We start from the raw sequence: 11988 nt of genomic DNA on the forward strand, positions 1-11988 counted from the left end.
ACACCGTGGCCAACGCCACGCGCCCGTCCGCCTTTGTCTCCCCAATCGCGACGTTTACTACGCACAGGCACCCAGGGTGCTCATTTGAGGCCGAGTCGACCCAGGGGAGTCCCAGGACCGGTTCAGAATAATCGTCACTGACGGTGTTGTCCGTGAGCGGGAATCGAACTCGGGTGGGCCGGGGTCGTGGAGTGACTCGCTGACCACCGCTCCTCCCCCCCACCCACCCACTCACGCGCACGCGCGCGCATTCTGCACGAGGCGGCCACTGATTGGTCCCCCCAAGAGGGGGCCGTCCTCAAGGCCACTCCCCCACCCCCCCACGTGGTCCTGTAGACCACGTGACACGCCTCGAGGGCCTTCACTCCGTCAGTAGCACTCGGCAACGCTGGTAAGCGCCGCAACACTTTTATACATTTATTATTAACTTATATTTATTATTAACTTTTATTTATTAACTTATATTTCTTATTAACTTATATTTATCATTAACTTATATTTATTAACTTATATACATTTATTATTAACTTGTATACATTTAAAATGAACTCTACATCACTGACATCGATTAAACAACACTCGGTGATTGGTGACTGCGGCTGCCTTAGAGAGCCCGAGGTGTTATCGTCGATTGTTTAATGATATAAACAAAAACTTTGTAATAATTAAGGTCTAAAATGTTAAAAGTTACAAGTGTAGGGGACTGTGTCCAATGAACGTCTTGCGAGCTTTTAGACGTTAACTTTGCCGTTGGGGGTTTTCCCGCCTTTTTTGCGCGGGGAAATCAAATGGGCGTAACAAGATGTGGTTATTAACAATAATTATTACAGTACTACTAATACTGTATTCATCGCTTCTTTTATCGATCCAAATCGGAATGACATCGACGCGACCGAGTTGGAAGGTGGCTTTAGAGCGTTTTGGTGAGAAAAGTGCGATGTTATGTAATAGTCGATAACGCCTTGTTAATAATACCAACAACAACAACGTACAGTGGTACCTCGGTACGCGTCGTTAAATCGTTCCAGAAGGTAGGAGGACTTATACCCAAAATGACGAACACCAAACGCAATTTTTCCCCATAAGAAATAAAGTGAAAGGAAATAATCCGTTCCAGAGTGTAAGAAATTATATTTTATATGGCATATTATACATTAGTGGAGTTGTATAATATAATGTAGACTCTACTTTTGATTTAAAGCTTTCGTGACTGCAGTAATTCATATTCTTAGCTCTTTCGGTAAAGTCACGTTGAAGGGAAACAATATATATAAAACAATATAGTTTTATATATTTTATTGTTTCCCTTCAACGTGACTTTACCGAAAGAGCTAAGAATATAGACTCTACTTATTACTAAAATGCATACATACATTAAAATAAATGCATAAATTGAAATAAAAATAAAATTTAACGTCACTTTACCTCGCTGAGAGGAGTTGATAGCCTACGAGGATGGTGGTGAGGGGGAGGAGCAGGAGGAGATGTTATTCTTTGGAAGGAGATTCCCCTTCCATTAAAACTTCAGCAAGCTGAAATTCTGAGGGTTTTTTTCTCTTTTCTGTCTTTTTTCTTGACTTGGACCTGGTTGAAGCTCACCAGGTTTGAGTTGTACTAAAAACCTGTCCATTGACGTTTGTTTTTGCCTTCTTCTAAGAACGTTCCTGAAGTGTGACATTGTCTGGTCATTCCACACAATACTCTTACGGCCTTGTTAGAGCTTTATTGGGGTGGTATTTTTCTTGCAAAACTTTGGACTGCCATGCATTTTGCACACATTTGTTTAATAAGTGAAGTAGGGGCTTCCTCTATCTCCTCCTCGCCTGAAGAGAGTGCATCCATCTTCACCTGGTGTTCCTCCCTCTCAAGCTGCCGCAGCTCCTCAGTGGGTACAGCTCTTCCTTGTGCCCCTCCACTAACTCCTCCACATCATCATCACCATTCACCTCCAGGCCCATGGACCTGCCCAGAGAGACAATATCCTCCACAATAGGCACAGCCTCAAAGCCCTCAAAGTCCCTTTCAGTTACGGCTTCTGGCCACAAATTCCTCCAGGCAGAGTTTTTTTACTTGCTTCCTGCCAGGTTTTTGTGTATAAGAGTTATATATATTCTTAGCTCTTTCAGTAAAGTCACGTTGAAGGGAAACAATAAAATATATATAAAACAATAAAAATTCTCACGACGTTTCGACCATAACACAAACGGTCGTCATCAGGTGCGTCGGTTTGCATTAATGTATTTATTTTTAACGGTGTATTTATTTATATAAAACGTCAGCGCCACGCGCAGCGATTTGGCAGTTTATTTAGTGGAGCCACAGCTTGGCTCTGTTCTGAAAAGAGGAGGGGGGAGACGAAAAATTAATGTATGCTGTCTGAAAACCACTGTAAGCGTGAACAATCAATTAAGACCTGAAATGGCTTAGCAATCATTGGAAAGATTTGATTAACTATTTCAGGTCTTAATTGATTGTTCACGCTTACAGTGGCTTTCAGACAGCATACATTAATTTTTCGTTTCCCCCCTCCTCTTTTCAGAACATAGATGGACTAGTCCTTCTAAATAAACTGCCAAATCACTGCGCGTGGCGCTGACGGTTTTTTATAAGTAAATAAATACACCGTTTAAAATAAATTAATGCAAACCGACGCACCTGATGACGACCGTTTGTATTATGGTCGAAACGTCGTGAGAATTTTTATTGTTTTATATATTTTTTATTATTTTATTGTTTCCCTTCAACGTGACTTTACCGAAAGAGCTAAGAATATGAATTACTGCAGTCACGAAAGCTTTAAATAAAAATTCCCCCTTACCTCTCCACGCAACGCCTCTCACCACCCCCCTCAAACCCCCCCAACCAACCCCTCCCCTCACCACCCCCCTAAAACCCCCCCAACCAACCCCTCCCCTCACCAAACCCCTCACCAAACCCCTCCCCTCACCAAACCCCCCTAACCAACCCCTCCCCTCACCAAACCCCTCCCCTCACCAAACCCCTCCCCTCACCAAACCCCTCCCCTCACCAAACCCCTCCCTCACCAAACCCCTCCCCTCACCAAACCCCTCAAACCCCCCTAACCAACCCCTCCCCTCACCAAACCCCTCCCCTCACCAAACCCCTCCCTCACCAAACCCCTCCCCTCACCAAACCCCCCTAACCAACCCCTCCCCTCACTAAACCCCTCCCTCACCAAAACCCTCCCCTCACCAAACCCCTCACCAAACCCCTCCCTCACCAAACCCCTCACCAAACCCCTCACCTAAGCCGCGCCCCTTCTTCCCGTCGTGCCCTTTTCCGGTGGGTAGGCCACGTGACGCCGTTTTGAACTGTTCAGTTTATTAACTGGGAGACGACTAACGGGCCAGCGGAGCCGGGCGAGCGAGGGGAGTGAGAAGAAGAGGAAGAAGAGGAGGAGGAAGGAGAGGAGGAGAGAGGAGGAGGAAGGAGAGGAGAGTGGCGGCGGCGATGTCGGCGCGGCGCTGCGAGGTGACGGTGCGCGGCGCCGTGAGCCAGCGGAGCCTTGGCGCCCTGGTCTGGGAGATCTTCGCTCACGCCCTGTACCAGCGCGGCCAGCTGCCGCTTCCCTACCCGCAGCTGCTGCACTTCCACAGCCACCTGGTGAGGGGAGTGGTGAGGTGGGGGTGGAGTGTTCAGGGGTGGAGTGTTCAGGGGCGGAGTGTGCAGGGTGGAGTGTGCAGGGTGGAGTGTGCAGGGTGGAGTGTTCAGGGGTGGAGTGTTCAGGGTGGAGTGTTCAGGGGTGGAGTGTGCAGGGTGGAGTGTTCAGGGGTGGAGTCTGCAGGGGTGGAGTGTTCAGGGGTGGAGTGTTCAGGGGTGGAGTCTGCAGGTGGAGTGTGCAGGGTGGAGTGTTCAGGGGTGGAGTGTGCAGGGGTGGGGTGTTCAGGGGTGGAGTGTTCAGGGGTGGAGTGTTCAGGGGTGGAGTGTGCAGGGTGGAGTGTTCAGGGGTGGAGTTTTCAGGAGTGGAGTGTTCAGGGGTGGAGTGTTCAGGGGTGGAGTGTGCAGGGGTGGAGTGTTCAGGGGTGGAGTGTTCAGGGGTGGAATGTTCAGGGGTGGAGTGTGCAGGGTGGAGTGTTCAGGGGTGGAGTGTGCAGGGTGGAGTGTTCAGGGGTGGAGTCTGCAGGGTGGAGTGTTCAGGGGTGGAGTCTGCAGGGTGGAGTGTTCAGGGGTGGAGTCTGCAGGGGTGGAGTCTGCAGGGGTGGAGTGTTCAGGGGTGGAGTGTGCAGGGTGGAGTGTTCAGGGGTGGAGTCTGCAGGGTGGAGTGTTCAGGGGTGCAGTCTGCAGGGGTGGAGTCTGCAGGGGTGGAGTGTTCAGGGGTGGAGTGTTCAGGGGTGGAGTGTGCAGGGTGGCGTGTTCAGGGGTGGAGTGTGCAGGGGTGGAGTGTTCAGGGGTGGAGTGTGCAGGGGTGGAGTGTTCAGGGGTGGAGTGTGCAGGGGTGGCGTGTTCAGGGGTGGAGTGTGCAGGGGTGGAGTGTTCAGGGGTGGAGTGTGCAGGGGTGGCGTGTTCAGGGGTGGAGTGTGCAGGGGTGGAGTGTGCAGGGGTGGAGTGTGCAGGGGTGTAGGCTTTGAGGGTTCAGCAATTTGGGTTTCGGTGTGTGGGCGCAAGGTCACCGATTGGTTTAGACCTGACCCCGGGTCGTGTGTGGAGGCGGAGCGGCTGTGGACGCGAAGGGTGGACACGAGCGGGCGACATTCGACATGAAATTAAGGTTTTAATAATTTCGGTGATGTTTAAACAGTAATAGAAATCTCCATATATATAAAAGGCAAACTTGTGATTGTGTGTCTGTTCGAAATGTTTAGCGTACTTCCCGACATGCAACAAACTGGAAATTTGCCATGTGGGTACTTTCCAGACTGTACACTATGCAAAAATTATAAAAATACACTTTCTTATTTTTGGGAGGGGGGTTGGGGAGCTCAATGCATTTATTTTTTGCACGGCAAGTGAGCTGTGATTTCAGTTCTGTCACGTGACCCGCGCATGTGGAAGCGTAACGCATTGTAGTGTAGTGGTTAGCGCGCCGCGCTACAAACCCGGCGACCCGAGTTCGATTCCCGCTCACGGCCACCACGATTATTTGAACCGGTCCTGGGCCTCCCCTAGGTCGACTCAAACGAGTAACTGGTGTGGTGTGTGAACATCGCCACTGGGGAGACAAAGACGGCCGGGCGTCCCGGGCGAAGCCAGGTAGTCAAGCTAGTGAGATTATAAAAAGTAAAGATACATTTTATCATTATGGCCGGTGTCCTTCACGTGTTAGATGACGCTGTACCCATGGAGTACAGTCGCTGAACTACAGCATCTCTTAAGGACTCGTAAATGGGGCGATGGTGGCGAGGTGGCAGTTAAATGTTGGATGTGGTGATAGTCGATGTTGCTGCTGATGTTAAATGTGATGGTGGAGGTGAATGTGATGATGGATAATATGTGCCGGATATAGTGGTGGTGATAGTATGGTGTGACAGGTGACTGTTGCGATGTTTGTAGTAGAGGCCGACCGAAAACGAAACCAGACTGAAAGTTAAAAATTTACTTTCGGCCGAAACCAAAACTATGCCGAAAGAGGCCATTTGCCAACTTTCGGCGCCCAAACCGAATTTCGGTCGGCCTCTAGTTTGTGGTGACGGTGATGGTAGAGGTGGATATATTGACGTGGGACACAACGTAATAATGCTGGACGTGATGTTTATAATATCTGCAATTGCATCTCAGGGCAGCAGTTCTGTTGGTGGCTGAAGACCGTGGCTTTCGTCCTGGTGTGAATGCCTCCCTCCCCTCTTCCCTGCAGGCAGAGGTGCCCCCCAGGTTAAGGCAAGAAGCACGCATGCTGACGGCCCTGCACGAGCTGAGCGGCCACCTGGAGACGCTCTTCTCCCTGTCGCACGTGCCCCGGGTCCTCATCCTGCTAGGGCCGAGCCCCATGTCGCCGCTTGAGCTCTACGAGCTGGACTTCCACGAGCTGGCGCTGGGAGGCAGCGGTGATTCACTGTGCCACGCTCGCTACAGCCGCCACGTGTTTCACTCACTCTTCGTGCAGAATGTGTTTGGCGAGCCGCGCGCTCTGCCTGTCACCTCGGCCACACTGCTGCTGTGGGCGCACAGGGACTGCGGCGTCGACTGGTTCAAGCCCAAGCTCAACTACAAGCCGCCCAACCGCGGGAGGAGGGTCGTCGTCGCGTTTAGCAACAGCCTGGAGGAGCCGCTGGGCACGGCCCTCGGCCAGCCATGCGAGGACGACTGCGTGTGGTTCCAGGCCCCTGTGGCCATCAAGGGCGTCCTGGACAGTGGGTCAGGCCAGGGTTTAGAGGGGCTGATGGATGGGACCAGCTAGGCCAAAATTCTAGGGATGCTGCAAATTTTAATATTACTTATTTCAATATTATATCTGAATCTCCTTCCTTATGGTCAATCAAGGCCAACTATTAAAAATTCTGCCGTAAACGTATTCATCCATTAAATTGCCTAGTCTCACGTTTATATTTGGGGCAGTGCGAATTCACGCGCTACGTGGTTTTAATTTCGGAGCCGCAGTTGCACACAGGAGAGTCTCTGATTCGCAACTTGTGCAACTCGCGTGCTTCGTGTGGGTCCGGGTATGTGCTGCCCCGTTCCCATGGCAGTTGGAAGCCAGGGAAGTCGAGCTGGAATATAGTGCTTGCAAGGGTGTCCAGGGTATGGGGACACTTTAGTACATTGTACGATTCAAGGTCTGCAATAACACAATTTTTTTTGTTCCTGGGTAGTGAGTGTTATTTCCTAATTGCTTATGCCTCAAAAGTACAGAAAATGGCTATTATTCCCCACAAACTTTGCTTTTGTGACCAGGAGAATGATATTTAGAAATTATCCTATTTTCCAGAACATTCCAGATAGATTCAGTGCTGAGTAAACTTGTAGTAACTTCTAGAACATTCTGGAACTTTCCAGTAATATAAATAATAGTATAAATACAGGGGCCTTAAGCCCACCAGTTCAGTTTAGTTCCAGCTGCCTAAGTGGATACATATCTGCATTTTTCTGAGATGGCATCAAGAGGCTGCAAGCATCCGGCAGACGCATTTTGCCATATCTGCGGCCAATTTATCAAGACAAGAGCGAAAAAGTACTCTGTGGAAGCATTACATATACATACACAGATACTCAGCTATTGTGAAAGCCTGGTGGGCCGTTTGCCCATTTCTCCACTAACAAAATTATAAGAGGCTTGCAGAAGTCTAAAGAGTTAAGAAATTGGGGAGTAAATATTTGATATAAAAGGTTCCCGAAAATTGTCGACCCCCCCCCTCAAAAGCAAAGTATGTGCTTTGGTAACAAAGTTTGTGTGGAATAATATCCATTTTCTCTACTTTATAGGCATAAGCAATTACGAAATAACACTATCCATTTCCAAAATAACATCACATTGTGATAATCTATACTGATTATGGTTTTTAAAATGTTATTTCCTGATTAATTTGTGAGATAAACTTTGTCATAAAAGTTGTCAATTTGTAGCCGTTACCCACAACATTGGTGCTTTGCAAAATGTCATGCAGAGTAATTGAACAGTGCTGGTTTTCATGATAATGTTAATAGTTCATTTATTTAATAGTTTTTGTTTTCATTTTACCGAAAGCATATACATGGTGAATGTTATATGTTGAAAAGTTTTAATGTTTGCAAGACTCATAGGCTAATGCTGGATGAACTGCAGTGGAAAGAGTTTACCGGTCTTTATTGGCACTGGAAGCCATCAAGGGTATAAAGACTGTCAAGGCAGCAGGCATTCGGACATCTGCACTGAACAGTTAAAGAATGTTGCACTAAAAACAAGGGATTGGCTCTTGAGAATGTTAAATTTCTGTGCTCATACCCAAGACACGGAAGACTTGTCACGTTTCCAAAGCCAGGAAAAGACCCATCTGACCCTAAGAGCGTCTGACCAATGGCCTTGTTCTGCTACCTCTTCAAACTTTTTGAGAGACTTATCTTGAAGCAGCAATCACCTATACTGGAGGAACAACTCTTTCCAGAACAATCTGATTTCCAGCCGCGCAAGTCCTGCACTGGCCAAGTGCTAAACCTCACCCAGTACATAAGAGACGGTTTCAAGAACAACCAAATTACTGGTGTCGCCTTGGTCAACCTATCAGCAGCATATGCCACTTGTTAACCAGATAATTCTCCTTTCAAAGATCTACAGCCTGACAAAGTACCACCACCGAGTCGGAATAATTCTGTCACTGATTGAATTATTGGAGCAAAATGCAGTGGAATGGACTACCACAAGGAAGTGTTCTGATACCCCTCAAGATCTACACAAAGATCAAACTTTCTACCCACATACAGCTTCATCTATGCCGATAACCTGATAATTGCAACGCAAGCAGGAGACTTCGCCAAAATTGAGCACACCCTGACACCAACCAGCTCCGGCAAAACCCAAGCAAGACAGGTCGGTCATAACGGTGATGTAAAAAAAACGTAAAAGGTCACCGAGAATGACATTCCCCTGACTCGCAGCACCAACTTCATCTACCTTGGAGTGACCCTGGACCGCACACACTCCTTCAAGACCCACGTGTTGTACATGATAGTATACCGTGTGAGGCTATGCAAGGGATAGGTGCCAAATTTGTGGAAGGTGAATAAATGTTTTGACACTGAATCATCTAGAATCCCCCTACAAATCAAACGCATTGTTGAGGAAATGCTGTTAGCAAGCACCTATTACGGGGTTCGCGGCGAAACCAGGGGGTGGTGGAGCCAGCACCATGCTCGGCCACCTTTGTCTCCCCAGTGCTGATGTGTTCGCATCGTGCGGGGTGCTCATTAACTTTTGCAGTGAATGAGTATTTTACTGAATACTTTCAAGTAAGCTCTTATACAGTACGAATTGGAAACGGCAATAACGAATCTCGACGTTTCAGCTACTTTGCCTGCAAGAAATTACGAGAGAACATAAAACATGCAAAATCAACGTATGTTAAATCCACAGACCATGCTCAATCCCTGGTGTGTGTTAAATCCACAGACCATGCCCAACCCATAGCGTGTGTTAAATCCACAGACCATGCCCAACCCATAGCGTGTGTTAAATCCACAGACCATACTCAATCCCTGGTGTGTGTTAAATCCACAGACCTGTGTTAAATCCACAGACCATGCCCAACCCATAGCATGTGTTAAACTCACAGACCATGCCCAACCCATAGCGTGTGTTAAATCCACAGACCATGCCCAACCCATAGCGTGTGTTAAATCCACAGACCATACTCAATCCCTGGTGTGTGTTAAATTTTAGTATTTGGGTGCTACAAATTTCCACATACACTGCTTCGTTGAGCTATCAGTTATGTCCAGATGGCTTTTGAAAAAGAGCTATATAACTCAGCAGGCCTTACCTGGTAGAATAAAACATAGTTTTAAATCGTGTTTTTACAGTCGCTGCTAAACCCAAACATATTACATCTACAGACCATACCCACCCTACAGCCTGTGTTCAAACCACAGACCATGCTCAACCGATGAAGTGTGTTCAATCCACAGACCATGGTTAACCCATGCAGTGTGATCAATCCACAGACCATGCACAACCCTTAGCGTGTGTTAAATCCACAGACCATGCCCAACCCATAGCGTGTGTTAAATCCACAGACCATGTCCAATCCATTGCGTGTGTTAAATCCACAGACCTGTGTTCAATCCACCGACCATGATCAACCCATAGCGTGTGTTAAATCCACAGACCATGCCCAACCCATAGCGTGTGTTAAATCCATAGACCATGTCCAATCCATAGCGTGTGTTAAATCTACAGACCTGTGTTCAATCCACAGACCATGCCCAACCCATAGCGTGTGTTAAATCCACAGACCATGTCCAATCCATTGCGTGTGTTAAATCCACAGACCTGTGTTCAATCCACCGACCATGATCAACCCATATCGTGTGTTAAATCCATAGACCATGTCCAATCCATAGCGTGTGTTAAATCTACAGACCTGTGTTCAATCCACAGACCATGCCCAACCCATAGCGTGTGTTAAATCCACAGACCATGTCCAATCCATAGCGTGTGTTAAATCTACAGACCTGTGTTAAATCCACAGACCATACCCAAACCATAGCGTGTGTTAAATTTATAGACCATGTCCAATCCATAGCGTGTTAAATCTACAGACCTGTGTTCAATCCACAGACCATGCCCAACCCATAGCATGTGTTAAATCCACAGACCATACCCAAACCATAGCGTTTGTTAAATCCACAGACAATGCCCAACCCATAGCGTGTGTTAAATCAACAGACCATACCCAAACCATAGCGTTTGTTAAATCCACAGACCATGCCCAACCCATAGCGTTTGTTAAATCCACAGACCATGCCCAACCCACAGCGTGTGTTAAATCCACAGACCATACCCAAACCATAGCGTGTGTTAAATCCACAGACCATGTCCAATCCATAGCGTGTGTTAAATCCACCGACCTGTGTTCAATCCGCCGACCATGCCCAACCCATAGCGTGTGTTAAATCCACAGACCATACCCAACCCATAGCGTGTGTTAAATCCACAGACCATACCCAACCCACAGCGTGTGTTAAATCCACAGACCATACCCAACCCATAGTGTGTGTAAAAATCCACAGACCATACCCAACCCATAGCGTGTGTTAAATCCACAGACCATGCCCAACCCATAACGTGTGTTAAATTCACAGACCATGCCCAACCCATACCGTGTGTTAAATCCACCGACCATGCCCAACCCATAGCGTGTGTTAAATCTACAGACCATACTCAATCCCTGGTGTGTGTTAAATTTTAGTATTTGGGTGCTATAAATTTCCACATACACCGCTTCGTTGAGCTATCAGTTATGTCCAGATGGCTTTTGAAAAAGCTATATAACTCAGCAGGCCTTACCTGGTAGAATAAAACATAGTTTTAAATCGTGTTTTTACAGTCGCTGCTAAACCCAAAGCATATTACATCTACAGACCATACCCACCCTACAGCCTGTGTTCAAACCACAGACCATGCTCAACCCATGAAGTGTGTTCAATCCACAGACCATGGTTAACCCATGCAGTGTGTTCAATCCACAGACCATGCACAACCCTTAGCGTGTGTTAAATCCACAGACCATGCCTAACCCATAGCGTGTGTTAAATCCACAGACCATGTCCAATCCATTGCGTGTGTTAAATCCACAGACCTGTGTTCAATCCACCGACCATGATCAACCCATAGCGTGCTTTAAATCCACAGACCATGTCCAATCCATAGCGTGTGTTAAATCTACAGAACTGTGTTCAATCCACAGACCATGCCCAACCCATAGCGTGTGTTAAAACCACAGACCATGTCCAATCCATAGCGTGTGTTAAATCTACAGACCTGTGTTAAATCCACAGACCATACCCAAACCATAGCGTGTGTTAAATTTATAGACCATGTCCAATCCATAGCGTGTTAAATCTACAGACCTGTGTTCAATCCACAGACCATGCCCAACCCATAGCATGTGTTAAATCCACAGACCATACCCAAACCATAGCGTTTGTTAAATCCACAGACCATGCCCAACCCATAGCGTGTGTTAAATCCACAGACCATACCCAAACCATAGCGTTTGTTAAATCCACAGACCATGCCCAACCCATAGCGTGTGTTAAATCAACAGACCATACCCAAACCATAGCGTTTGTTAAATCCACAGACCATGCCCAACCCATAGCGTTTGTTAAATCCACAGACCATGCCCAACCCACAGCGTGTGTTAAATCCACAGACCATACCCAAACCATAGCGTGTGTTAAATCCACAGACCATGTCCAATCCATAGCGTGTGTTAAATCCACCGACCTGTGTTCAATCCGCCGACCATGCCCAACCCATAGCGTGTGTTAAATCCACAGACCATACCCAACCCATAGCGTGTGTTAAATCCACAGACCATACCCAACCCACAGCGTGTG

General features: G+C 47.5%; 1 protein-coding gene across 4 annotated transcripts; it reads left to right on the forward strand.

Moving 5' to 3' along the window:
* Positions 1 to 285: 285 nt before the first annotated feature.
* LOC142921022 (MAD2L1-binding protein-like) lies at positions 286 to 8671 on the forward strand. Of its 4 annotated transcripts, none has more exons than XM_076062911.1 (4): positions 291 to 391; positions 1792 to 1889; positions 3312 to 3624; positions 5813 to 8671. In XM_076062911.1, the coding sequence occupies exons 3-4, from the start codon at positions 3472 to 3474 to the stop codon at positions 6353 to 6355; spliced, it is 696 nt and encodes a 231-aa protein (XP_075919026.1). In that variant the 5' UTR covers positions 291 to 391; positions 1792 to 1889; positions 3312 to 3471; the 3' UTR covers positions 6356 to 8671. The 4 variants fall into 4 exon arrangements, with proteins under 4 accessions (XP_075919023.1, XP_075919026.1, XP_075919024.1 ...); XM_076062909.1 differs by having other exon boundaries at positions 1792 to 1885; XM_076062910.1 differs by having other exon boundaries at positions 301 to 391; positions 1797 to 1885.
* The last annotated feature ends 3317 nt before the right edge of the window (positions 8672 to 11988 follow it).

Source organism: Petromyzon marinus, unplaced genomic scaffold, assembly GCF_048934315.1.
Source record: "Petromyzon marinus isolate PM22_M1 ecotype Great Lakes invasive population unplaced genomic scaffold, UKy_Petmar_22M1.pri1.0 PM_G_Scaffold_79, whole genome shotgun sequence".
Classification (NCBI taxonomy): domain Eukaryota; kingdom Metazoa; phylum Chordata; class Hyperoartia; order Petromyzontiformes; family Petromyzontidae; genus Petromyzon; species Petromyzon marinus.

Coding starts and splice junctions, on each gene's coding strand:
- LOC142921022 (XM_076062908.1), top strand. CDS start 3,472: ATGTCGGCGCGGCGCTGCGAGGTGACGGTGCGCGGCGCCGTGAGCCAG. Junction 3,625..5,812: donor TGCACTTCCACAGCCACCTG/GTGAGGGGAGTG, acceptor TCTTCCCTGCAG/GCAGAGGTGCCCCCCAGGTT.